The 27,749-nt window shown below is 36.3% G+C and overlaps 1 protein-coding gene across 3 annotated transcripts in view; it reads left to right on the forward strand.

Annotated features, from left to right (window-relative positions):
• Positions 1-27,077, forward strand: part of PPP3CA (protein phosphatase 3 catalytic subunit alpha) — a 312,598-nt gene extending 285,521 nt beyond the window's left edge. For 2 of the 3 annotated variants that reach the window (XM_065907021.1, XM_065907023.1), the window contains exons 11-14: positions 16,384-16,468; positions 18,119-18,216; positions 21,244-21,273; positions 24,429-27,077. In XM_065907021.1, the coding sequence (XP_065763093.1) occupies positions 16,384-16,468; positions 18,119-18,216; positions 21,244-21,273; positions 24,429-24,625 (410 nt within the window). In that variant the 3' untranslated portion in view covers positions 24,626-27,077. The remainder of the gene's footprint in view (positions 1-16,383; positions 16,469-18,118; positions 18,217-21,243; positions 21,274-24,428) is intronic. The other variant, XM_065907022.1, reaches the window with a different exon arrangement.
• Positions 27,078-27,749: the final 672 nt, after the last annotated feature.

Here is a 27,749-nt window from a genome sequence, read left to right on the forward strand (position 1 = left end):
ACAGTTTACCATTGTTAACTTTTCCAGGTATAGTTAGTTGGTTATATACCATATATAACTATCTATATATAGTGAGATAGTTACAATACCATCTAAGAGATATTAAATCTTCCTAATGGAAGGTTAGAAAGATATTCTTTTTCCCTCAAGAAAGAATACTAACCTGATGGAATCTAAAAGTCAACAAGCGTGTTGTAATAGATGCCTTTCACTATGTTTCTGTTACTCCTCAAAAAGGAAGATCAAGTAGCATTAATACAGAAGTGTTCCTCTGTTAACAAGTCTCTGTTTTAGCGAGGTTTATTGACCAATAATTATTAAATAGATAGAACATGGTATGAAATAAGTAGACCTGCATATGATTGTAATTATATGTTCATTCACTCATTCAGCAAATATATATTGAGCACCTACTATGTACTGCCAGCCCCTAAAGCCAAAAGTACCTGCACATTTCAACAGTGCTGCTGTTTCCTGCACAGTTGAGAATCACCAGGACTGCCTCACTGTTTACTTTGCTTTAGTGAGTTCCTTCACCCACTTGCTTAGTCACTTACATGAAAGGATGCATTTTGGAACTTCCTCTGCTTTAAAATAATTCGTTCTAATCAATGTGCTGTGTTCATCAGCAGTTGCTTTTAAACTTGTTCATGCCAATGATAGAGGTGCATGTCCTTTTCAGGGCACTTGGAAGAATTCTTTTCTTTCTAAGCAGACCAGTGAACTCTTAATACCATGTTCGAATCTTTGGTCATTCCTGCAGAGAAACAGTTCCGACATCTAAATAAGATTTTTTTTTAAGCTCATATCTCATAAATTTGCCATCTAAGGAAGAAAAAGGAAAACAGAAGTAAAGTTTTAATTAAAAATGTGTTTAACTTAGGGTAGTATACATTTCAGAGTAAATCATCAGAAATGTTCTTTAGTGCTTTATTTAACACGACACAGAAATTATGGATTTCCTCAAAGCTACTCAGAAAACAACTTGAAAATCTTTCCAGAACTATTTAACTCTTTTGGGGACAATAGTTTATTGAGAACATATCTTTGTGTTTTTTTTCTTTTTTTTCTCTCTTTTCTGTATGCTGTTATTTTCAACCTGAGGATCAAGGTTGCATTCTCCCACCCTGCTCCTCCTTTCGGCAGCCTGCAGTGTCTGTCTCTCTCTGGGGCTGGCCCTTATGCTCTATCAGGCTTCTTTCTGCACTTGTGGTTGGATCCAGAGGTGAAAGCAGGAATCAGAAGACATCAAAGGACTTAATTAAAGCTATCCTTAACTGGCTGCTTATTCTAAAGCAAAAGCATCTCTTGATGAGTCTTTATCAAACCTTTCTCAATATTTTGCTTAATATCCAACATCAGCTATAAAATCCAGGGTAGTAATGGTGTCTTCCCCTGGTGGTTCAGTGGTAATGAGTCTGCCTGCTGCAATGCAGGAGAGCAGGTTTGATTTCTGGGTCGGGAAGGTCCCCTGGAGAAGAAAAAGGCAACCCACTTCAGTATTCTTGTCTGGGAAACCCATGAACAGAGGAGCCTGGCGGGCTACAGCCCGTGGAGTTTCAGAGTAGACATGACCTCATGACTAAGCAACAGCAACGGTGCCTTTGCAGACCCTGCCTCTCAGAGCACCTTATCAAGGGGACCTGTGAGTGTTTATAAAGTCTGTCATAGATAGGAATTCTCCTCACATCCTTGCGGAGTGCTAGGTGTGGGATTCATTTTGCTTCTTTTCCTTTGGATTTTGTCAGCTCTCCTCTACCACTTGACAATGAAGGTGGCCACAGCTAACGCTTAGGTGTTAGGCATCATTCCATGTGGTTTATCTGTATTAACTCTTACCCTTTTGGCAAACAAAAACTTATAATTAACTATGATATATTTTATGGAAATTTCTTAGGTGATTTATATTGTCCCTCATCCTCAAGACAACTTTTTTATATAGGTGCTTTGATTATGCCCAGTTTTACAGAGCTCAGGGCAGTGAGGTTAAAACCTAAGGTCAAAGAACTAGTGAACTAATGGAGCCTGGATTCATGCCAGCGTCTGCCTGTTTCTCAGACTCTTGAACTTTCCACAAGCTATAGATATAGTGTTTGAATTTTTTTTTAACAGTCTGATGAGTTTTTGTTTTTTTGCAAAACAACACTGTTAGCGAAACATAATATACTTTAGTTTGTTCTGTTAAATAGCCATAAAATAAAGAAATAGATTTTTTGCACAATCATTTGGCCATGAAAGTCAGAGCAAATAAAATAGTTTTGTTTTACTCCTTTAACCTTAATTCACTCCAAGAAGTTATGTGTTTGATAATGAGAAAAATTTTACTGCATATGAATAGACAAAAAGTCTCCTGGCTTGCCTAGGCTTCTGCTAGGTAGAAATCATGTCATGCATTTCTACTCCTCAGCTTCTGCCTTACAAATAAAGGAATTTGATAGCCTGTCTAGAAAAAGATCACTGTTTTAAATTGGTCTGTGGTTCTTTTCTGTTGAAAATAAAATACAAAACTTCTGTTATCTTGTAAAGTTTTGAGGCAGTTTAATGCCAACTGAATGTCTTTTGAGGATCTGGTTTATATGTATTGGGGTCTTTGATTCCTGTTTCCACTTCTGATTTTGGATGATAAAAGGATAGTCTGGTTTTAATTTGGGTTTGTTATTCCCCAGTACATGTCAGAGAAGAACGAAATCCAAGTAGATGTATCTCATTTAGTAGTTAATTTTCATTAATGAAGAAGATTATTTTCAGAGCACAGATTAGTAAGTGATCCCAAAGTGTGTGGAGTGGGGGGTCAGAGAAGCTGACAGAAATCAAGCAATCTCCATCACAAAGCTTTCTTTACTGTTCAGTATTATAATAAGGAAGTCTGGAATAGCGTTAAAAGCCTAATGACACTTTCATGAGTTAGAAATATTTATTTGGAACTTTCTTTTTGTCTAAAATCTTAGACTCTGAGATCACTATCTTATATATATGTATATATACATATGTGTAAGCAAAGTATGTTTGAGACTATGATATGTGATAAGTCTGGCTAACAGGAAAGAACTCTGGAGGTAAAACTGAAACCCTGTAGAATAAGAAAGAAAAAATAATAAAAACTAATACATTTCAAGCCAAGTATAGTTTCAAGCTGCCCTGGAAAGACTTAGGATTAAATTAGAATTTATGTCTCTGCTTTCATCTAAAGGAGCAAACCACATGGTGGAACTCTTATCCTTTATCCACATTTTTGCCTTATCCTAATGTTAACCACAGGCAAGTCACCAAATATGGAATCATAGCAGTTTTTTTGCATGCCTCTACGAAACCATCTAAATTGTATACAAGAAAATTATCTTCCATCATCTGCTTTGAATTATTAGATAATTCTTCAAATCTAATATCACAGGTTCCAGAGTGTCTCCCCACTGCTTTCTGTCTAACTTTAAAAAATTATGCAGAATTTTTTAAAGTGCAAAGTTGGAAATTAGTAGGACTTATGTGCCATCTTACTGGTCCTGGAGGAATACCTCTTTAAGGACTCGGGTAAATCATTTTCTACCAAAGTTGTGTTTGTTTGCCATGATGAGTGTTTGAGATGAATGTCATCTTAAAAATTTCCTTCTGTTTTGTGTGTCTGGCAGCACATATACTGAGAGTCATTAGCTTAGAGCTCTTCCTGTGGCTGTAATCATTGTCATTTCTGAGCAACTCATTTCAGCATCTCACATTTCAGGTTCCCAATCTGGAAAAAAAAAAAAAAAAAGGTTATGTTCTATAATAATTGGCAGTTTAGGAGAGAAAGTATTACATTTAATATGAAAAAATTTCAAAGAAATGTTTAGACATACTATCAAACAAGAGCTCTGAGGGCACAGTGGCCGTATGATTCTTGTTCTATCAACTCTTAGCCTAACCTGCCATCATCTTAAAAGCTGTGTTTGAGAAAAAGCAAATACTTTTTCCAAGCTTGGAAAAATGCTTGGAGAAGGAACAAAGGATGAGTTGGGTTATAATTTAGAAACTGAATAAAGTATGTCAAGGTCAAGGTGACTAGATTGGAACAATGATAGTCTTAATAATAAAAGGAAGAGGGAGCTATTCCAAAGAACTGGCCAAGGACTTACAACTATGGAATCAGTGGGTAAAGAAAACCAAAGCAGGTTTTGATGGTTCAAACCTTGGTACCTAGGAGGATGAGAACAGTTATGGAAAAACTTCATCCATTTCAGGAGAAAGATGAGTTTAGTGTAGCAACCCCCAACCTTTTTGGCACTAGAAACCTGTTTCATGGAAGACAGTCTTTCCACGGGCCAGTGGAGGACGGGGTGGGAAAAGGATGGTTTAAGGATAGTTTGAGTGCATTACATTTATTCTGCACTTTATTTCCATTATTATTATATCAGCTCCACCTCAGGTCATCAGACATGTGATCCCAAAAGTTGGGGACCCCTGGTTTAGTGACAGACATGAGTTTGAGTAAAAGTGACATGGCTCTGGAGATATCCAAGCAGGATTTGAAAATGGAGCCCTGGAAATTGGGAATGAAATTGGAACAGTTGAGTGAGGCTTTGTGTTAAAAGTCACAATTGAATCTACTCAGAGTCAAATGAGCCTCCAGAGTTACTGATGTGGAAGGAAACATCAGAAAATTGAGGACTAGTCAGGAAAATTATCCCTTCTTTATGAAGCTGAAGAAAGACAAACAAATGAAATAGAGAAAAGAGTGATGAGGGAAAGGCAATGAGAACCAGGATTGTGGAGCAGTTCAAGCAGCAGCTGTTTAAAAATATTTGCACCAAATGCATAAAAATTACTATGAGATATAAATCTTACCAGAAAACCAGAAAATGAAATATTAGGGTGTCATTTTGTCAGATAAAAGATTATTGGAAAGAGGCAAATAGCAAAGTTTGTTTAATATTTATAATAGCTAAAAAAGAAAATTGAAATTATTTTTTAAAAGGCCAAATACTAAAATAAAACTCAAAGCACCTTAACTTTTATATCATGGTATATTTCTGTTTTGTTTTCTATATTATTTTTAAATTTCTGCATAAAATATTCATAGAATACCTTTTTCTATTATTCAGTGGTAAATAAAAACATAGTCTCTGCCTTCATTGAGCTGAGAGTATAGTACAATAAGAAACCAATTTTAAATAGGTTGCTTTCACAGAGGATTTAGACGACTGGAGGAAGGAGAGTAAATTGGGATAAAATACTTGATAGTTGAAGGAGGAAACATGACATCTTTCTTGTTCTCTTCTACTTCTGACAAAGAAAACGAAAACACTTTGTGTATTTTACTGTTTTAAAAAGTATGACTATGTGAGAAATCCATGTAATTTTTCCAAAAAATTACATGTCAAAGATGGATATCAGTTTATCAGTTTTAAGTTCTTGTATCTTTTTAAAAATAACTGAATTTGCATTATGTAATTGGAGAAAGGAAAGGAAGAAATCTATAAAAAGAAAGACTAGTCAATATTTTATAAAAGTCTTTGTAGTTGCTTGTCATACTTTTGTTAATTACTTTCCAGTTTATTCCTAATTTTTTTAAATTAATATGCTAAGTCATTTTGGTCACTATAAATGTATCCTTTTTTCATCATGATTATGCTATAAAAAGGAAACAAATTTTATATCCAGTATATTATTAAAACTGAAACATGTCTAAAAATGTACACATATATTTATTAGATACGAGGGTATAAATTCCCATCTGTATATAGGGCTATTAATATTTGGGGCTTGTACTACCAAACAAGATGCCTGGGTAGCCATCATATTGTAGTCAGTATCATCAAGTTTGACTTATATGTGATTACAATAATGAAAATCTTTTTAAGTTGCCAACTTACATGATACAATAGCACAGATATTAAAGGTACTTTTTCGTCTTCTTAGTACTACATGATTTTGCACAAATGAGTTTATTAGTTGGCATAATTTTCACATTACAGAAAAGTGCAGACTTTGTGGAATGAACTAAATGTTATATACAGCTATCTCCCCATTAATGAGTAAGTGTGTTAGTTGCTCAATCATGTCCAACTCTTTGTAACCCCGTAGACTTGCCAGGCTCCTCTGTCCATGGGATTCTGTAGGCAAGAATACTGGAGTAGGTTGCCATTTCCTTCTCCAGGGGATCTTCCCGACCCAGGGATTGAACCTGGGTCTTCCACATTACAGTCAGACGCTTTAACCTCTGAGCCACCAGGGAAGCACCATTTTCTTTGTACTAAAGCATTTTGTGGGTCCAACTTCTTAATATGAAGATTGCACTTAGAATAATTACTAATTGATTGAACAATGGCAGAATTGTTATAAGGCCAAGGTTTGTAAAACATTCTCTTTATAGTTGTTTGATCTCAAGTGGCATGTTTAAAGCTATATGAAAAGGTTTAATAAGTGCTCAGAAAAATCTAAAGTTTAAAAATATTTTTCTATCAGGGTAGTCTATTTTTGCTCTCCTAAAAATCCATTTTTCCCCCTTCATCTTTACTCTTAGCTTATGAGAAGCTATGACATTTCATCCAGTTTTTCTCAGAATTTTTAAAGAACAGAACTCTTGATTTTATTTGGTCACCCATCTTTGTGGAATGGTTTTTGTTTTTTTTTTTTTTTTTTTTGACTCAAAACAAAGCCATTAGCATCCTGGCTTCTCCTGTTCTTCCCTAGTGAATTAACATCATCTGCAGTCCATCCTGGTCCAAGCAGGTCTAGCCTGGTTGGCACAAAACTCAACTGAGGCTCCCAACTAGGCAATTTGATATTAACGAAGATCACACAGTCAGACTTTTAATTTACAGTGAGAAATGTAACTGTTAGAAGCACTGGACTGTTCACCTCTGCAAAAGCATTTGCTTCTTAATATAAAGAGAAAAATTTTTTGAGTATTATGTATCAAAGATCTGTGCTAAGTGCTTCAGCAGGTAGCATGGTACCTGGCACTAGTCTAAATGCATTCTTCCAGCATTTAATATGTATGCTTAATTAGGTCCTTAATAAATACATTTCTCAACTATTATATCCTCATCTATATTCAGAATAATCCTTGATAGGTTAAACATCCAGGCATTGTGAGTGTTTCTTCTATAGACAATATATCTCCATTATTAGCTTGACACTTATTATTTTATGTTATTTTGCTTTTATTTTCATTGTCAGTTTATAAAATTGATGCATGTCTGTTATGATAAAGAATTCAATCCAAAATGGCATTTCACATGCTACTAGTTTATACTTTGGTGAATATAAATAAACTGAAATGTCCTCTGTAAGGCATAGGCTGAATATGTGAGAGTTTCTCAAAAAATCAACCAAGCTTCCTAATCTACTCTAAAGTTTAATTTTTACCCAAGTTATAATTATGCTTATAGCCAATTTCTGCAGCTATACCAAGGAATCATTGAACAGATGGAACACAGTGTCTCAGAGAACAAAAGTCCGTGGAATCAAATTAACACTTGGAAATGAAAGTAGCTTTTAACTATGTATTTAAGATAACCAAATAATGACAGTTATTTGACATTTAGGAGCATTCTGTACATTTTTAAGGCTTCCGATCCAAAGAATCCAGTTATGTTTTATGACAGAGAAATTAGAATAAATAGTCTAGGTTGTGCTAGCCTTTTTAAAAATCTACGACACAGCAGAGTCTTTTTATTTTAAAAAATATATACTTTCAAGGATCCTCTGGCACTTTCAAAATGACATGTAAGACAGACTAGCCCTATGCCAAATATCACACCATTGTAGGACCTATTACATGCTGAGATTTTAGTTGAGCTAAAAAGCATATGGAAGAAATTCAGAATATGTGGTTTGGAGTGGTTTGGAATGAGTAGTCATTATGTCCAAATTTTATCACCTATAGATAAGTAATATAGTATTGTTAGAATCAAAATTAGAAAGGTATTCCAAATATTTTAGGTTGTAGTCCTCAAAAAGATCAATTTTTACAGAGATTTTTTCAATTTGTTATCTTGAAGTTGTTTTTCCCCAATAGAATAACCTACATAAACATACACACAACTTTTATGTGAGGGGTAACACCTCCAATCTCATTGAACTAGGTTTAACCAGCACTGACCCTAAATGGATCAGCAATACAGGATTCTCCAATTATGGCTGGTCATGGAGATCTTCCAACAGCTATCACCTCTAGAAATTGGGTGATATAATTCTTGATAGAGCAGTTATCTTCATGCCAGAGTATTTGGACTACTGGGATTACCCAAAGGGATTTCAAGATGAGTAAGGGAATCCATTTTTACATCCTCAGCCTACATGTGTCTTCATTCCTAAAGACAATCAGCCTGGGACCTCATCTGAGCTTGCATCAGATGCAAGGCTCACTGCAGTCTTTCCTTTCCCACCTCCTCATTCATTCTCAGTTGCTTTTCTCTTATTTTAACAGAAAAAGGCATGGGCCTCCCTAGATAATCACTGTGAACACTGCCCAGAGTACTAAAACAAAGAGACAATGGAAAAATTCAGTGCCTAGCAAGTCTCCTTAATCAAGACGGTGTAACTGCCCTTTCATCTTTATCACTAGGGATACACTCAATCATTATATTTCTAATTTTTTTTTGAAATATTCATAAACATTTATCATATACTTGTGCTACTGGGTACAGTTATGTACTACTAATAATCATGATTTTGATTACAAAAGAAGTTGTAAGACTTAGGGCCTCATTGTCTCAGGAAATTTTTAAAAATAAATTTAAAATTTTAAGCATATTTTTTGGAAGAAAAGTGTAATGTGATAAAATAATGTATATAACATACTAAAATCAGGAAAATTGAAATGGAAATGCAATTTCAAAGAAAAAAGGACCAACATAAGAATTTTTTTCTTTGAAAGGATGATGATAGGATGAAATTGCTATGTTATTGATATACCACTGATTTTTTAAAAAATATAGTATTGTCAGTTCATTTTAAAATGGCAATGTTTACAACATTATATATCCCACATAATTATTTAAACTTGGAAGGGAGAATAATATTCTTTGGGAGATAGTCTTTTGTAGAAGCATAAGTAAAAAAAGGTAAAGACTGCATCATTATAGCCAGTCCATCAGAGTGGACAGTTTCTCAGTGCTTATAATATTGACCCTAATTCCCAGGACTCAAGTGCCTACTGGTGTAGAAAAATGTAGTGAAGTGCTTGTCACGCTCACCACAGCCGAGGGCAAAACTGAGTAAATGTTTAAGTAACTTCTGCACAGCATCGCTGTGTTGAATATAGACGCTCAGGACTTGTTATTGTTAAACCTGGTCAGAGAAAGAGAAGACAAGAAAATAAGTTTTAGGCGCATGATTTAACTCCAAGCCTTATGAGGGCCAATTCGGAAAATGTGTTCTCCCATAAAAGATGGTCTATATGCTTATGATTTCATCATCATTTGTCAAGAGCTATGAAGACAAATTATGCAAAGTTTTTAGAGGCTTCTGAAGACATATTCTGTCTTTGCATGGTATCGTATTTCTAAATTGCTGATTATGGATGGAAACCTTTTGTCTTAAATGTAGCACAACAAAAGATCTTATTATCTCAGCACCTTAGGCTTTGTTCCATCAATAACCTTTATTCAAATTCAGTAATTGCCCTATGTGTCAAAAAATAAAATCTGGAGACATGTCTAAACTCTGCTTAAAAGTAATGAATCATAATAAAATTTTACTTTCCAATGGCATAGGTTTCTTACAGAGAAGGACTTCATTATCCTTTAACAAATTTTAAAAAGTGAATTTTCTATATTATTTTCTGATTTTGAATTAAAAGATTTAAGATATTTGAAGCCTATCAGCAAGAATATAGTTCTTAAATATATCTTTCTTCTGAAAAAGTGTGAGATGTTAATATATATACACTCCTTTTAATCTAATGTATTTGCATTTAAAGACATGTGCTATGGATACACTTGTTAAAAGTCCTTTAAAGAAAGAAGCCTAAATAATAAAACATTTGAGGCCAGTGTAAAAATGAAGTGGAATTGTCCCAGTACTTTCTCCATTAAATATTAAGCACTCAGTTTTTTGAAAACAACTTTTTTACCTTCTAATAATATGAAAATATTCCTATTTTATAAGATATTTAAGTGTAAAACTTTTATGTAGCTCATCATTTTCACTTCTTACAGTTTCAAAAAGATATCAGAAGCAATTAGATTCTGTTGAATTGGGCTTATACAACAAAATCTTACCAGTCCAGATTCCCCTTGGAGCTGGTTGAAGAGCAGGGGTGGAGGTCACTGCACTGAGGACTTTTCTCCCTGACCTCCTTTGTCGAGCTTGTGCACCCTTCATATAACACGAAGAATGGGAGGGATGGAGAGACTCCTGTTCTTAAAACTGCTATCTCCCTTTTCTCTCAAAAGCAAGCTTCTTCCAGATAAAATGGTGTGTTGTTATTTTTTTTCACATTTTATTATGCAATGTTTCAGATATAAAGGAATGTTGAAAGAATTATATAGTCCTGTCCCCATCACTTACTTTTTACAATTAACATTTGAGTATATTTGCTTTGTCACATCTCTATCTCTCTACCCAGCCATCAGTCTATCTTTTCCTTTCTTTCTTTCTTTCTTTGGAAAAGGGGTGGGTAAGTGCAAAGTATGTTCTCTGTACCTCTGTGATGAGTATGAAAAGTGAAATGAAAGTGTTTGTTGCTTAGTCATGTCCAGCTCTTTGGAACACCTTGAACTGTAGCCCACCAGGCTCCTCAGTCCATGGATTTCTTCTGGCAAGAATACTAGAGTGAGTTGCCATTCCCTTCACCGGGGAATCTACTTGACCGAAGGACTGAACCCAGGTCTCCTGCATTGCAGCAGATTCTTTACCTCCTGAGCCACCGGGGCTTATATCTGAGTGTTTTCTTTGTTCCTAGCACTATGCTAAAGCCTTTACAGTTTAGCCCCAGGCATGCCCCGCTGCTCTTTCCACCCTACCCACACCCCAGTGTACCCAGACTCCATGTGTGCCAGACTTCTCACCCCTCATCTGAATAGTACACGGATTCTTGCAGCTTCCACGCATTTGAAAACTCTCTTCCTTCTATGGAGACTTTTCCCTCCTCTGAAACTCTTACTCATCCTTCAGGATCCTTCAACTGTCCCCATTTGGGTGAACAATTTTCTCCAGACAATTAACACCTACTTCCAGTGGTAAATGTTTCACAACCCATCACTGCAGAAAGAAAATGGCCCTCGTTTGTAGGACTTGCAGATTTTGTTGGTGTAAATTCTCTTCCCTACTGCTGGTTTCAAGCTACCGACAGGAAGGTAGTTAGTGAACACGGAGTTTAAGCAGAGATGTGCTCAGCGTGCTCTCTGCCGCTGGCAGCAGCACTCCCGCTCCATGGCTTCTTCCCCTCTTACCCTTGTCACTGTGTGCTGTTGGTGATCGGGTGACCTCCTAAAGCAGAGACCATGCTTCATGCCTATTTCTGTTGCTAGCTGTTAGCTCACGGCAGGCTGCAGAATAAAAAAGGATTCACAAGAACACTCAATGAATAAATGATTTGGGTACTAAATTGTATTTATAGAGTAGCTTCCACAAATGCTGATTCAGTTAAAACTCTGAGGAATTACGGTAGTCGCTCCATGGATGGATGGGAACGCTGCGCCGTAGTGAGCTAGAGCCTGTAATGCGTGGCCGGTAGCCCACGCATTAGGTCCTGTCTTTGCCCTGGCACTTGACCGCGCATCGCTGTGATGCTGCTGCAATTTTCCAGTCCCCTCAGAGCCTGTCAGCATTCACTCAGCAGGCCATTTGGCATAGGTACCTTCCAAACTTCATGAGAAGTCAGCAGGGCCCTGAGTTAAGGTCAGGAAGGACGCATGGGAAAAGCAGATCTTTAAAGGTTCCCTTGGTCTGTACGTTAACCTTTGAGGAAAATGGAGTGTGCCAGAGTGCCTGGCTTTTGAAATAGTAGCATAATACCCCAGGCATAAAAGAACATTAGAACTTAAAAGGTAAAACAAGAGAGAGGCCCAAAAAAGAAGTGATAATTACTTGAATGGAAACACACAATGAAATTTTACTTAAAATTGCTCATTGTTTTTAACCTTTCATAAAAGATTGCCTCTCAATTTTGGACTTTCAAGTTAAAATACGTGATTATATTCTTCTCTGAAAATTTGCTAACAGTAGTTACCTATTAAAAATTGTTTAATGTATGGGCTTCTTGGGCTTCTGTGGTGGCTCAGATTGATAAAGAATCTGCCTGCAGTGCAGGAGACAGTGGTCCACTGGTTGAGACTCTGCGTTCTCAATGCAGGGAGCACAGGTTCGATCCCTAGCTGGGGAACTAAGATCTGGCATGCCATATGTTTAACGTAAAAAGTATTTTTTGTGCCCTCATTATTCAATATTCTGAATTTTAAGCTGAGCTACTGTGATACATTTCCACAACCTAAATAGAGTTAAGTTCCAAGAACGTTAAACGTGACATTGTATTTGCATGTCACAGCTAGTAAGTCTGAAAAATGTGCATTTTTACTTGACCTTACTATAGAATTATGGATTGTTCAGGATTTTCAATGGAACCTAAGTATTTAAATAAGAGTTTTAATGAATAACAATAATAAATATGCAAGAACCTTTATATTTGAACTTAGTTCTATCCTGCTATTGTTCAGCTCCTCTAAGTTTGATTACATATTAATTCAGATATTTTATTTAAATATTTTACATTTTCATGGGTTGTAAATGTGTGGTATTTGTTTTGATTTTGATTATGTGGAAAATAGTGAAGGTAATTCTCCAGGATAAAGCTTTGAGATATTCACTTTTAAGGTCTCTTCTTACTGTTCTTTGCTTAAGTTCACTGACTTTTTGAGTAAACACATTTGAATTTTATAAAAGATGTACTAAAACCTCTTACTTACCAGGGTTATTGAGAAATCTAAAGAGAGATAGCATTTCTTCATTAAGATGAATTGCTTATCATTACCATATGCTGTGAATTACTATTTGTTGGGAGCACAGCTATGAATACATAAAGTAAGATACCTGCTCTGTACTCTCTATGGTACTCTCCAGTAAGTCACTAGGTCTGAAAAATAAGGAAATACTAAACTGGCTCTGTCAGATGTTCTTTTACATTTAAAATTCCACATTTATTTGAGAATTTTTCTGAGTTCTGGCTCATACTGAACTGAAAAGGACGGCTCTACATGATTTGTTTCCCTTCCCTTCCTATTAGTTTCTTTGTTTTTGTTGCTCTGGTTATGGTTTTTATAAGTCCTTTAATGAAAATTTTCTAAGAGATTAGCCTTCTTAGATAATTTTCACTTACTGGGCTTTACTTTTTCCCCTTCTCATTCCTCTTAAATATATCCAGTTACACTTCTAGACTACTCTTTGCTGCTTTTCTTGTTGTGCTTCTAAATATAGTCACCAGTTTTGGAGTCCTCCCACATGTTCCATTCCTTGTGTCTGTTGGAAGGATTTTATGATCTGGCCATACTGTTTTTGGAGAGGGTCAGACTCTTTCCCCTTACTTAGCACATCATGACTTCTGACAGACTGGGTCAGTCAGACTGGGGAATATTAAGCGTAGAGTGGTAGTAACATACCAGTTAGTCAGACTGATGCAGGATTTAACTGAACAACTCAAAAAAAAATGTGGGAAAACCACTATAAGGCGACTAATTGCTACCCCACATTTTTTCCCCCTTAACAAATGTCCTCTAGTAGTCTTAAATGTCCTTTAGTAGATCATAAATCATCTAAAATTCAAGCACAGAAACTTTAAACTTTCACATGGTCTCTGGGACAGGTTTTATATAAAGAATCACAATTGCACATCATAGATAACAACTAAATATTATTAGAAACTCAAAATAAACTTTGAGGGAGGGCCAGAAAAGTTTTAGGCACACTCCATTTTCTCCTCCAAAATTTTGACCAATAGACTTAATCAACAGAACCAATTATAAATGAGAATCCACCTTTCCACTTGGTTATCAAAAGACAGGATTGTAACAGTATTGCAAGCTATTCTGCCTGCAAATGAGTGAAATAAGTTTAAGTCCATATGAGAGCTAGCCATAAGTTCTGGTTTGAGAGATCAGTATTTTTTAACACCAAATAAAATCCCATTATCTGGATGAACCATAGTAGGTTCACCTACTGAAGGATATCTTACTTGCTTCCATTTTGGCAATTATGAACAAAAATTAGTATAGACATCTGTGTACAGGAGTTTTTGTGTACATAAGTTTTCAAATCTCTTGGAAAAATACCAAGGAGCAAGAGACAGAACAAGCCTGTGTGCATTTCAAGATCGTGCTATCATCACTTTTGCTAATGTTGCTTTACCCAAAGCAAGACACGTGTCCACACCCAGATTGGGAGTGGGGAAGTGATGGGGAAAAATAGACGCAAATCAGTTAGATGTGTTGGGGGGATACCTTCTCTGGTGTCATTGTCACTAGAGAAAAAGAAATAGACAAAAATAGGGGCTGGGTGAGGGCTTTTAGGTTAGAGAAAAGAGGAAACCAGCTCCTAGGTACACAGCTTCTAAGGAGTATCTTCAGAAGGGTATGCATTAGCTTCACCTCTGACAAATTAACCCACCCAGAAGAAAAAAGTGACCCATTATGTTTTCACTTCCTTGGGATGTATAGAAAATCAGAGGCCTTTTTCTAGCCATTTCAAAATTGTGTGAGTGTTACTGAGACTTTTCTTTCTTATAAAAGTGTTAGGTCAGTGATTAATTGTTTGACCCTTATCAAACAAGGAAAAAGATTTCAAATCCAATTCTTAGAAGTCATAGGAAACAGCAAAAATATTTCCTTCCAAAAAAAGATCATAAAGCTTGTACTTACCATGAATTAAGAGACCAAAATGTATACCAGTTATCACCTATAGACCAGTCTCTGAACAAACTGTGTGACTTAGACTGTTGAATTACAAACATTTCTGATATTATCTGATATTGTCTGCTAAGAATATTTTTGCTATATTCCTATGAGTGGCAGTAGAATTAGGAAGAAAATCTGCTTGTATTAACACTTTCTACAAAGTCCCATATGTTTAAAAAGGATATCCCTTTTGGCTTCCCCAGTGACTCAGCGGTAAAGAGCCTGCCTGCAATGCAGGAGACACAGATTTGAGTTTGATCCCTAGGTTGGGAAGATTCCCTAGAGGAAGAAATGGCAACCTACTCCAGTATTTTTGCCTGGGAAATCCCAGGGACAGAGGAGTCTGATAGGCTTCAGTCCACAGGGTCACAAACAGTCGGACATGACTGAGTGATTGAGCATGTATGCCATCCCTTTTACTTTGACATATAAAAATCTTAAAAAGAGAACTTTTTTTTTTCTGTTTTGCACTTCTTCAAACATTACCTTGAAAATTTAAAAAGAAATAAAATAGATTCACTAAAGATCATATAGCATTATTCTAAAACTATATAAATAAGATATTTAAAAAGCAAAAATGTTTATAAGAACAATAACCTATGTAGATTGGCTTTTTTAAATTTGGAAAATGCAGTCAGTGGTAAAACTTAGACTTATGTGTAACTTTTCTACATAAGTGCTACAATGCAAAATATGTGCCACCCTCTCTCATTAAATCCAGTTCAGTAGTTTTCTGCTTTTTCTTCCAGAATTTGTGTAGTAACCAGTAGATGAAAAGAGTATCAAGTGCTAAAACAAATGTTTTATGGCCATTAATAGTATAAATATTATAAATACTATAAATAACCCCAGGGAACATAAGGGGTTAAGAGACTCCCTAGTTTGATCACTTCAAAGGACAACTTTTGCAAGAGAAGTTTTCTAAAGTAGTCTCCAAGCATGGAGACCGGAAATGAGTAGAAGATCCTGGTGACTCACTTCCTCTTCCTGCCCGTTCACGTTCTCTTTGTATAAACAGAAGAGGACGGGAACCTGCCTCATCTCCTCATTGGGTTTTAAGTTACCCATTTACCCCTTCCCTTGGAAATCTCAAAAGTTGCTCTCCGGCCTTTTGAGAACCTCTAAAGTATCACCGGCAAGCATTTATGCCTGGAAGCATAAGCTTTTTAAACTTGATTCACAGATAAATCCTTGGTCTAGTTGCTAAGTCATATCTGACCCTTGCAACCCCATGGACTGTAGCCTGCAAGGCTCCTTTGTCCATGGATTGCCCAGACAAGAATACTGGAGTGGGTTGCCATTTCCTTCTCCAGGGCATTTTCCCAGCCCGGGGATCAACCTGGGTCTCCTGCATTGCAGGCGGATTCTTTACTGACTGAGCCATTGGGGAAGACCAAGGGGAACAAAAAACAAACCTGATCTGGCTTACAGCGGTTTGTTATATATGTAAATTAGCCAACTAGTTAGAGTTCAATAAAAAGTCACCTGACTTCTCAACTGTGTTTTTAAAATGCAGGAGCAACGGCTGCAGCCAGGAAGGAGGTGATAAGAAACAAGATCCGAGCCATCGGCAAGATGGCCAGAGTGTTCTCGGTTCTCAGGTGAGACCATGGTCCCCTGCTCTGTTTTGCCTTTGATTATATGTCGCTGAATAGTGTCTTAATACTTTAGTCTGGTCATTTAAATATGGTACTAGAAGCTATTTTTTTTTCCTTAATTATATTTTAAATGGAATTGTTAGTTTCTCACTATTGTAGTCAAATTGAAATCTACAAAATTATTTCTGTAGAGAAAGCCTCTAAGTGGGCTGCTTCACATTTTATCCCTCTGTGTGCTGCAGGACTTAAAAACATTTATTTCACAATAGAGTCAACATATTATGAAATAGAACAGCTATTATAATCCTGTTTTTCATTCACTCCCTGTAGTAAAAGATGAATCTATCAGGTGCATTTCACTAGAATGAACATGAACCATAAAGCTTGTTTATGAGAATCTATATTATCCTAATAAGTCATTGAGAATGAAAAGATTGTTTAGAATTTCATTTCCCACTTATTAGTTATTTTTTACATGGATCACGCATCATGTTATTATTATGCATGGACTTAAGAAAACAAGTATTTTCTTAAAAAGGATTAACTACACTTAAATTCGGTTGTCTATTCTTGGATAACACAAAGTATATTTCTCTTCAAGAGATTACTTTAATCTACAGTATGATTATATGTGAGGAGTATAAAATCAATTCACAATTACATTATTAACAAGGGTAAATAGGACCATCTTGGGGAAAAAATCCATCTCCACATTGTAAAATATCATATTCTAATTTTTGCCAGATTTTTTTCAACTCTTTTTCATGGAGTAGCTACAGTGGCTCTTTTGATTTCTCCTTCTTGCTATTTCTATCTCACTCCTGGTAGAGTCACTAAAGAGTAATTTAGTGATTTGATACCTAAAGCAGGGAGCCATGAGCAGGATGAAAAGCACCATCATCCTTTCCCAAAGACACCAGATCAAAGTCAGTAATAACTGTGCAGTAGCAGCCAAATCTTGAAAAGTCATGTTAAAGCTGAAAATAGAGCATAGTTGCTCCCGGCGGCCTGATGAATGAGGCCGCCTTTGCTCTAATGCTTTACATTCCTAACTGAACTTGCAGGACTCATTCATTCCTTCTAAACAAATGTAATAAAACTTAAAGCAGCAATTATATATCATGAAGAAAAAAAAATTAAAATAGAGTAACTAAGAGAATAATCCATAGGTCAGATTTTTTAAATCTCCCTTTTGCTGTCTGGTTTTCTCTCCCAAGTCAAATCAGCCCTACTTATTTTGTTGAGCCTTAGCAGTAGAACTTATAACAGCTCTTTCCCTGGCTCATTTTTTTTTTTTTAAATATCTTTATGTTGTCATGGAAGATACCCAGCAACACTTTGTTTTGTGACACCTGGTTACAAAATCAGAATTGTTTTCCATATCTTCAGAATTCAGAAGCATGTGAACCCCTGACAGTTATATAATTCCCAACTTTATCTTAGCAGTCGTGTCATTTACATAACATGACTTCTATATGAATGTGTGAAAATACAGTGTGTTCTAAGTAAAAAAGGGGAAAAAAAAAACAACAAGGGAGCCAAAGAAGAGGTCAATGTGAGTTCTTATATACATTTTTTCCCCTATAAGTCTGATCTTTTTCTTGAAAGAAAATAAAAGGTAATGTCCCCTCCGCCCCCGTTGTGCCTTTGCAGAGAAGAGAGCGAGAGTGTGCTGACACTGAAAGGCCTGACGCCCACAGGCATGCTCCCCAGCGGCGTGCTTTCTGGAGGGAAACAAACCCTGCAAAGCGGTAAGCAGGCCCATTGGTGCAACCTGTGCTGGCACCGCAATCTGCTCTGTCATTAGAACCCTGACTTACTCATCCATTTAACCTCAGTCTTGGTCTTCCGTTCTTCTCAGCTAAAAGAAGGGCTGAAACCGCCCCCATCAGTTTGACCAGTCATGCCCCAAATGGTAGCTCCTTCATTTGCTGGAGTGTGGTCCTTACCCCACCACCCCCATGTCCTCATTTGCACACTAATCACTATTTTAGCTCACCTACATGCCCTATAGGTTTGACCACTTGGAACCAAGCAGTTACTAAAAACAACTTGTTAATTACATGTTTATTAAATGTGCTGGTTATCTACTGGAGTGATGAAATAAACACATGCACACGTAAAAATGCATATGTAAATGTAGGATTTAGTAGAGAATGGAAGAAGAGTAGAGAAGGATGATTTTGTTTTGAACTAGAACTTGAAGTCAAAGGTGTCTTTCCTCTGACTTACTCATCAAAACTTGAGAGTGATTAGAATCATATTTCATTTTTTAAAAAGGATGAAAACATTTCCTTGAAGATAGCTTTTGTATTAAAATCTATAGTTTTTTGGATAAGTGCTATCCAACAGAACTTTTTGTGATGGTGGAAATATCTCTATCTGTACAGGAGCCACTAAGAACTTGTGGCTATTGAGTGTTTGAAATATCGCTTGCACAGCTGGGAAACTATTTTACCTAGCTGTCGTTACTTTGATTTAAATAGCCATATGTGGTTAGTGGCTACTGTATTAACCCAGTCAATATACTCTTTTACTTTTGTTACTTTTGTTATCTATTTTTACCAATATTCTCATTAATTAAATTAGCATCTCAGCATACTTTATGGAAATTTTGCTTTTAGATTAGACCCTAACAGAAAAAAATGAGAATAAAAATATGCTCTAAGGTTTTAAAACAGTCTCAGCCTCTTGCTTATTTTCCTGTATCTTTCCCTGAATCTTTTTTTTTGTGTGTCTGTTTTCTTTTCTATTCCTGTCCCTCAGTCTGGAGGATCCTGGTATTCCTATGGTTATGTTATTTAGGTACAGCTCTTTTTCACAGGGAGTGATGCCCAGCTTCATGGATATGGTGCTGCTAAACAGTCACCTCCTGGCAGCATCACTAAAGTTTTCCTTATTTTCATATGATTTTATTCCAACATCAATGTATTTAAGTTTCCACCAAAAGAAAAAAAAAAAAATTCTAAATGAAAGTAAGAAAATATCACAGTAAATAAATAAATAAATCCCCTATTTAATTTACAGCTAAAAAAATTTATTTTAATAACTTTGAAGGAAAAAAACAAAAATTTTCCTACCAAAGTAAACGTGCTAAGAACACTGGCATATTTATTTATCATATGCATAATCATTTATATGCACGAAATGCACAACTACCTAATTAACTAAAATCTGCATAGTTTCTGAGAAACACAGTTTTACAGTACAGCAAATGTATTATCAGAAACTATGGATCACAGTTGCTTTAGAAGAATACACTTAATAATGGACAGTGCACATGTCTAATATGTGTTGGTGCTGGTGCAACTCCAGATTTTTTTGCTTTACTTTTAAATTTAAGTGACTTAAGTTCTTACAATTCTTTGTTTTGTTTTCAGATTTTCACCTGTGATTTAACCTGGAATTTTTAGTTGTTCTGTTGTTTTATTTTAGATCCATTTGTTTGCCATTTGGTGTTGAACTTACAACTTAGTAGATCTAAGGTTTTACAACTTAGTTAGTCCTGAGAATTTGAAAAGTCAGTGTATATTTTAAATGACGTACACTAATACAGTTTCAAAATTCATTGCCTGATTCGCTTAAGTTTGTCTAAAAAGGAGAAACTACTTAAAGTTTTACTGTTTGGTTTTTCTCCATGGTGGTAACCATCATAGATTTTTATCATAAGGAATTTAGAATGCACTGTAAGTAAATTATAGTGCATATTTGGCAGTTGCTCTAGTCTTAAAACCTTAAATTATAAGAAACATGCAAATTAAAGTCAAGGGGTAGGATTTTAATATTAAACATTTTGGAATTACAGAGAAGTTTTGCATTTTAGCACTTAATTAGGGAAATATCCCCTAACCTTGATAACACAGAAAAATTCATGCACCTGTATAGCGAGAAGATAGATCCTAAATTATTATAAAAATTGCTGATAAAGCAATGGGCTTTTAAAGTTTTGCCTCTGAAATATGCTGAGGTTTCAGTATTTAGACTGACTTTTCTTTAAAATGCTAATAGAATTATTGCTGCTACTGGCATGTTACCACTTGATGGTAACATTTCAAGAGTTTGGTTTCTAAAAATGATATTCCAGTGAGGAAAACTTATTGTAAACTGGGTTACCTGGCAGAAGATATCCAGACTATCCCACCCCCTTCCTCTTCCTTCTCCCTCTCTCCCTCACACTTGAAGCATGCTCAGTGTTTGTCTTTAGAGTCACACGTGTCATCAACTTGGAGGCAGCTCTTAATTTGCACACCCCCCTGCTTTTCCATTCCACTGGGGAATTGTGCTCTTTAATATTAAATCGTGTGAATTACTCCACTGACAATATGGCAGTGCTTCAAGTTTTGTCATTTGGGGGGATATTTTAAAACTGTAAATCACCAGTCATAGCAGTGAATTTTGTCATACTTCACGTGAGTCAGATGCACATTTTCAATTGAGCTCGTCCCTTGTAGATGCAGTCTAAGTCAAAGAAACCTTTCCTGAGTGTTATCCTAAAGGGTTAATCATGTGGTCCTTTATTTAGTTAGCAAAATCCAGAGCGGTTCGCCCAGATATGTGTATCCAGCTCATAAAAAAAAAAAAAAAAATTTATCATTTTCGTGTTTGTTTTTTTTTTTTCTTTCTTTTTAGCATTTCTGTTTTGTTGTCTGTGCCAGAATCCAGCACTTACAGGAACACTAATCATCTTAGCTCCCTTGATCGTCACTGATTTGTTCTTAGAGTTAAAAATCCTCTGCTCATTTTTCTCATTCATTTTGCACCCCCTTTCTTCTCTTCAGCTACTGTTGAGGCTATTGAGGCTGATGAAGGTAAATTGGCCAGTCCCCTTTCTGTTGTATCTGCAACAGATAAGGGCTCTGCTGGGTGTATTCATTTCTTTCTTTCTTTCTTTCTTTTTTTTTTCTTTTTTCCTTTTTTTTTTTTTTTTTTTGCTGTAGCTTGTAAAGAGTGTGTGGGTGTTGGGCTAACAGTTGTGGCTCAGTATTAACCAAAATGTTCTTGCTTTAAAGGGGAAAATGTCCTTTTCTGGTTTGTTTGTTTGTTTTTTTCCCTTAAAGCTATGTTTGACTTTGTATATAATGATCCTAGTATAATCACAGAAAACAAAAGGATAACAGATCTTGACCATGTGGGGTGGGGGTTATGGCAGCCGTTTTGACAGACAATGGATAAAACAATATTCTTTGAGCTGAAGCATGTCCCTCCCTCAAATCACTTTCAGTCAGCACTGAAAAGGAGAGGATAAAAATAGCTGTATGAAATCTAGTTTTCAGAAATTTCTAGCAAAAAACAAAAGTTCACTTGAATAGTGCTTTGTTGTGGTTCAACGTTAATTTTTGTCTCTAAAAAATATCCCGACAAGAGGCAGCTATATTCAAGATAAACAGTTCTGCTAGTCTTATGAAATTTTAACCTACTGGTATTTGCAGGACAGCTAGCACCACCAAGATATTCTAAAGAGTTCAAAAATATCCAGTGGCTGTGGAAGTGACCGGTAACAGGCATAGTGAATATTGTCATCACTCAGCTGGTTAAGGCCACTGAGTGTCTCCTCTGCACCATAGACTGTCCTGCGAGCCTCAGAAAGTTCGAGATACATACATCCCTGACCGCGTCCCAGCCCTGCTCAATGGCAACAGAGCGGACCTCTCGCGATTTCTTCTGTGCTCTTTAAATGTCAAGTTACGAGAGAACTGCTTACCCAAATAGCTTTTGATATGATGCATACCATACCCCCTGAAAATTTTAAAAAGAATAATTTGAAGTTCCCCTTTAAAACAAAATTCTTCAGTTGTATTTTGTTCTTGCAAGATGATGTTTTACTGTTCCCAAAATTGTGTGATATGTTCCTTTGCTACGTTGTGAAACGTGCCACTTTAGACTCTCATTTGTATGTGATTTGGATACAGGAGGGGAAATGATAGCACTGTAAGAGAAAATACAACTGTTTCCTAAATAGCAGTGAATAAACTGCTATTTATGTGGGAATTCTCTGTTCCTCTTGGCAGATTCTCATCTGCAGTGTGCATTCTCGTTGACAGTTTGGCTGTTTTCTGTGGTTTCTGTGACTTGTGTTGTGTTCAGTATACTACCAATGTAAATTGCTAATACCCATTGTCTGACCAGCAACTACAGCAGAGCAGACATTCTTCCAGACCAGGGTAGACAGGACGATTAGAAACGGAGCCCTATTCCAGACAGAGCCCTTGTTCTCACTAGACTTTGAAATTCTGTGCTCCCACTCTATTGGCTTTTCAAACCTTATACAACCTAAAAAAAAAGAGATTCCACTTTTACCATTTCAATTCATAAAATTGTGTCATCAATTATGATGACTAACTTTTTATATACTTTCATTATGATGAAATGATATTCACAGTAGTTTAGCAAAACAGTAGATACTGCTCTTGTCCCTGAAAATCACTGACTTCATTTTCAGAGTGGGTGCTCATTAGACAGGTCTGTTATTTTTGTGATTTCCGACTGAATTAGAGAAGAATTAAAAAGCTTTGCTTTGGGCCTTGGTCTTTCCCCATTTCCCCATCTTCTTCCTCTCATAGTTGACTAATCACCATGATGCTAACCTTTAAAATGCAGAGGGGGAACGAACTGTTTCTCATCGTGTAACAAGTTTGGAAGCAACTGTGTCTATATTTTAAGACTCTCATCCATACTAATGAAAAGCACTGTACATTTGTGTGGGAGTGGCTAGCAAAGTTGCGGCTTGAAACTGCTTTCCTTTTTTTCTCAAATAGGGTAGGAAGGATAAAGGTACAGTGAAATTGTCCTTCATCAGCCATGGAGATGCAGCCCAATTCAACACTGGTGATTGACCCTTCAGTGTCTGGCTTGCGTTTTCACAGGGAGTAAAGCAATCTGGTGTTCCCCATTTATGTATGGTTCCCCATTTATGTACTTTATTTTCAGCTCACTGGTTGGTGCACCTATTGAAGAAAACCTTAAGTCTCTTGTGCAAATGCTTTATCTATCTCTGGAGCATAGTGGGATAACTGGAAAAAAAATCAAATATCACTGCTCCCCTTTTGAAAATTCCATGTTTTCATTGGATAAGGCCCAAACCATTCCCATTCATTTTTGCTTAAAGTTGCATAAAGTGTTTTCCCTTTGTTATTTGTGAACCATCACTTAACATATACATTGATCTACTAAGAAAGAGTTTTTCTTTAATTTATGCAGTAGACCAGATGAACATAAGTTTGGCCTGTTTGCTGCTGAAGGAAAGACCAAATTTTTCTGCTTAGTGATCTGATCTTGATTTTTCTCAATTTCTTTTACCTTGTCATCCACTCCACATATTTCCAAAGTTGAGTGGAGAAGCAGGTGTTTATAATTTCATTTTTTTTTCATGCCACCGTTAAAATGTTTGCCAAGAAAATCTTGCTGGGATGCTGAGATGGCCTGGAAATGCCCCAAGTTCATTCCTCTTGTAGCTCCTTTTAGCTTCTGCTCTAAGCTCTTTACTAAATTTTTAGATCTAGCTGCTTCAGTGAGTCTACTGAATTTGCCATTACTAGCATAATGGAATAGTAAAAGTAGGGCCATGTCCTGCCTCTCTAGGTTAAGGCATTTAATACAGTAATTATGCCAAGGATGTGGCCAGTGGATGCTGGGCCTAGAGATCTATTACTGGTAGCAACCTTCCTATTTATATACCACTCCATGGATCTAACCATTCATGAAGACAAGAAAAACCTTTACATCTTACTAACTTGAAGAGGACATTTTGGTTGGCAAGAGACATTGGCTGTTACCAAACCTCTCGGTTATCTTCGGGTATGGTAAGGAGTCTGTTGTGTTGTGTTCAGGTCCCGTCACTTTGTTCTCTACTAAAGGATTCGCTCTCTCACTGCGAAATTTCTAACATCACCTGATGCAACAGCTGTGCCCTTTGTGTTCCTCTAGCTAACCCTGGTGTTTCTTTTCTTAATGATTTTCCGTTTAGCTATCAAAGGATTTTCACCACAGCATAAGATCACTAGCTTCGAGGAGGCCAAGGGCTTAGACCGAATTAACGAGAGGATGCCACCTCGCAGAGATGCCATGCCCTCCGACGCCAACCTTAACTCCATCAACAAGGCTCTCGCCTCAGAGACTAACGGCACGGACAGCAATGGCAGTAATAGCAGCAATATCCAGTGACCACTTCCTGTTCACCTTTCTTTTTTTTTTTTTTTTTTGAGCTGCAGGGCATGATGGGGATGGCTGCGTATCAGCAGTTGGATGTTCTTGCCTCTGATGGTAGCTTATTTGCTCTGGGGCCAGGAGTTGGATTCAGTTTACACTATCATTAAAAAAGAGGGAGAGAGAATTATAAACTATATTTTGGTGGGGGTGGTGATTGAACACCTCTTTTGGGTATGCCTTTTAAAAAATGCTTATAGGGAAAAAAAATTTTAAAAAGAAAGCTAATGCTAGTATATACTGCAATGTTAGGGGAATGTACATGTTTTCCTACTGCATTGGGGGACTTCTAGATAGGTTAACGAGAGGTCTTTTATTATGTTACTGGACACGAAAACTTTGTCTAATTTCTTACTCTATTGTACGTTTACAGTTGCAGCACTAAAAATGGATGACATCAACCATTTTTAACAAAATGATGTACAAACTAAATAAGGACTATTTATTGATAATGTTTTGCTACTCTTGTCAGACAATGGCTATAAAATGAATTAGGCAGTCTTAAAAAAAAAAAAAAAAAAAAAACAGAAAAAGAAAAAAAAAAGAATGTTGCAAATTTGTTAAAATGCCAAAAAGGACAGTTTAATTTTGTACAGATTATGCTTACCTCAGGTTTCTTTAGTGTGCTTTGAATGCCTTTCTTTCCATATAACACGTATTACTTTAGCAATGAATACCTTTCCTTTTCTTTTCTTTAAGTTTTAAAAAAACTGGAATAATTACTTCTATCTTTTTTTTTTTGCTGTTTATATTTAGGGGTTTTTGTTGATAAATCAAGTCTTGGTTGTGGCTTGCTGAATTAAATATTTATGAGTGGTGCATTTTTAAGTATAGTAAACAAGACACCATATTAAGTACAGTGATAAAGCATCTATATTCTGTAAAAAAAAAAAAATCTGCCTATGCATGTTTTTTAAGAAACAAAATGGCTGTACCGGCCTGTATGAGACTGTAATGCGCTTAGTGGTCTGACATATACTGGAAATGTATGTATACTGGCGTACTTTATATTCTCTAAAATGCTTCATGCCTTTGAAATTTTGTAATCAAAAAAAAGCTTTGAAAAAATCTAAAGGGGAGAGTATTCTTAAAAGTTTTTAACATAAGCTTGTCAGTGCACATATAGATGGTTAGCATGTTTAGCAAACCTTGTGAAATTTAAATAAGTTTGTAGTTACATGTGGAACTCTAAATGCATGGTAACTGTTAATGTCATAACGGTTTAGTTATTTTGTTCTGTTCTGTCATGTGCCACAAAATATGTACTTTTTTCACTTTTTTCCCTTTGTATATCAGTTACGGGTTACAACTGGTTCATTCTGAAAACAACCACCACCACAAAAGTCCATTCATATTTTTTAAAAGTTGTATAAGTGCCCAAGTAATTCACTACAGCCTAAAGCCTTGCCTTTGTAATTTGACTTCTGAGATGTTGGCAATCAAAGCATGCACTTGTAACAATGAAAAAGAAAAAAGCATTTTATATTACTACTCAATAAAATGTGCATGAACTTAAAGAACTCTCCTCCTTTCCCTGAGTCTGCTGGAAGGATTTACATGCACAACCACCACACTGTTTCTAGGTGCGGGGCGCGCCCCATGCATCATAGATTGGCTCTAACTGGCTCGTCTGAGAGCCTCATGCTCCCAGGTGTGGTGCCTACTTCCCCTGTAAGAATCCTGGTGGCTCTGTGTGTCAAATCAGACAAGAGAAAAATACTGAAAGACAGCAAATGCTGTCTTCTGGCTCCCTTGAAGGTGGGAGCCAGTTAAGAACCAGAGCATTCCTTTTTATTGGGAAAAAAAAAAAAAATTGTTATCAGGTTGTTTCAGTTGTATTGGATGCCCTGTCTGCTAAATCAAAAAGAACTCAGCTACTAAGTGCATTTTCCCCGCAGAAGAGAATTGCATTTGTATCAATAGTGAAATTTGTATCCCGGCGCTTCAGCTAATATCTAATCACCTGAAGATTTAAGATACACCGAATATTAGTTTGTTTCTAACATTGTTCATTTTCAGTGCACTTTGTTTTATGTAATAAAGTATGCCTGTTTATTAAATAATAAGAGTATGGCAATTAGTGATATAGTGTACCAAAACAAAGATGTTCTAGATATATTCTCTGACAAAGACTATCCCAAATTTATTTTGATGAATTCAAGCCTTTTTCCCCCTGTGGGTATTTTTCCATCCTTTAAAAAAAATGAACCGAAGGAAAATATTTAGATGCGATATTTATTAGAATGATATGAAAGAAATGGTAATTCTGATACCAACGTGTTTATTTTCTTTCTTATAACTGCAGAGAAAATATCCCAACCAAAAAAAAATCTTTTCTTTGGATTCCTTTCTTTTACAAATTGTGCTGAGGCAACTATGGCATAGAAATAAACATTTGACATTAAAATAAGCAGTTGATGTGAGTATTGCCTGGTCTTTCTGCTCAGTAGTTAAGAAAGTAATAGCGTATATTTTTGCATAATAATTCAGTCTATCAGAGAAATCAATGTAGAGCTGAAGTTATTTCTCTAAAAGAGCTAACATGCCTGATCATCAGTTATTAGCTCTGTCTCCTTCTCTTTTGGGGAAACTGTTGGTTTCTTAAGTTGCTTATTCCAGTGACGCTTTGGCTAAACACACACACACACAGCCCCTTGTTTTCTACCCTTCTTCACCCTCCCCCAAGGGGACTTACAGTTCATGGGGTTCAAACCCAGTGCAGAATTTTTATCTAGCTTTTCAAGGATTAAGAGCTAGATTTGACTGACCCTAGGTCAGCAAGTTTTCTTACCTAAAATATCTTTTACTTATAGTCTTTTAAAAGGATTCCCTGATTGCTCAGTTGGTAAAGAATCCTCCTGCAATGCAGGAGACCCTGGTTTGATTCCTGGGTAGGGAAGATCTGCTGGAGAAGGGTAGGCTACCCACCCCACTTTTCATGGGCTTCCCTGGTGGCTCAGCTGGTAAAGAATCCGCCTGCAATGCAGGAGACCTGGGTTTGATCACTGACTTGGGAAGATCCCCTGGAGAAGAGAAAGGCTACCCACTCCAGTATTCTGGCCTGGAGAATTCCATGAACTGT

This window comes from Muntiacus reevesi, chromosome 16 (genome assembly GCF_963930625.1).
Source record: "Muntiacus reevesi chromosome 16, mMunRee1.1, whole genome shotgun sequence".
In the NCBI taxonomy this organism is placed as follows: domain Eukaryota; kingdom Metazoa; phylum Chordata; class Mammalia; order Artiodactyla; family Cervidae; genus Muntiacus; species Muntiacus reevesi.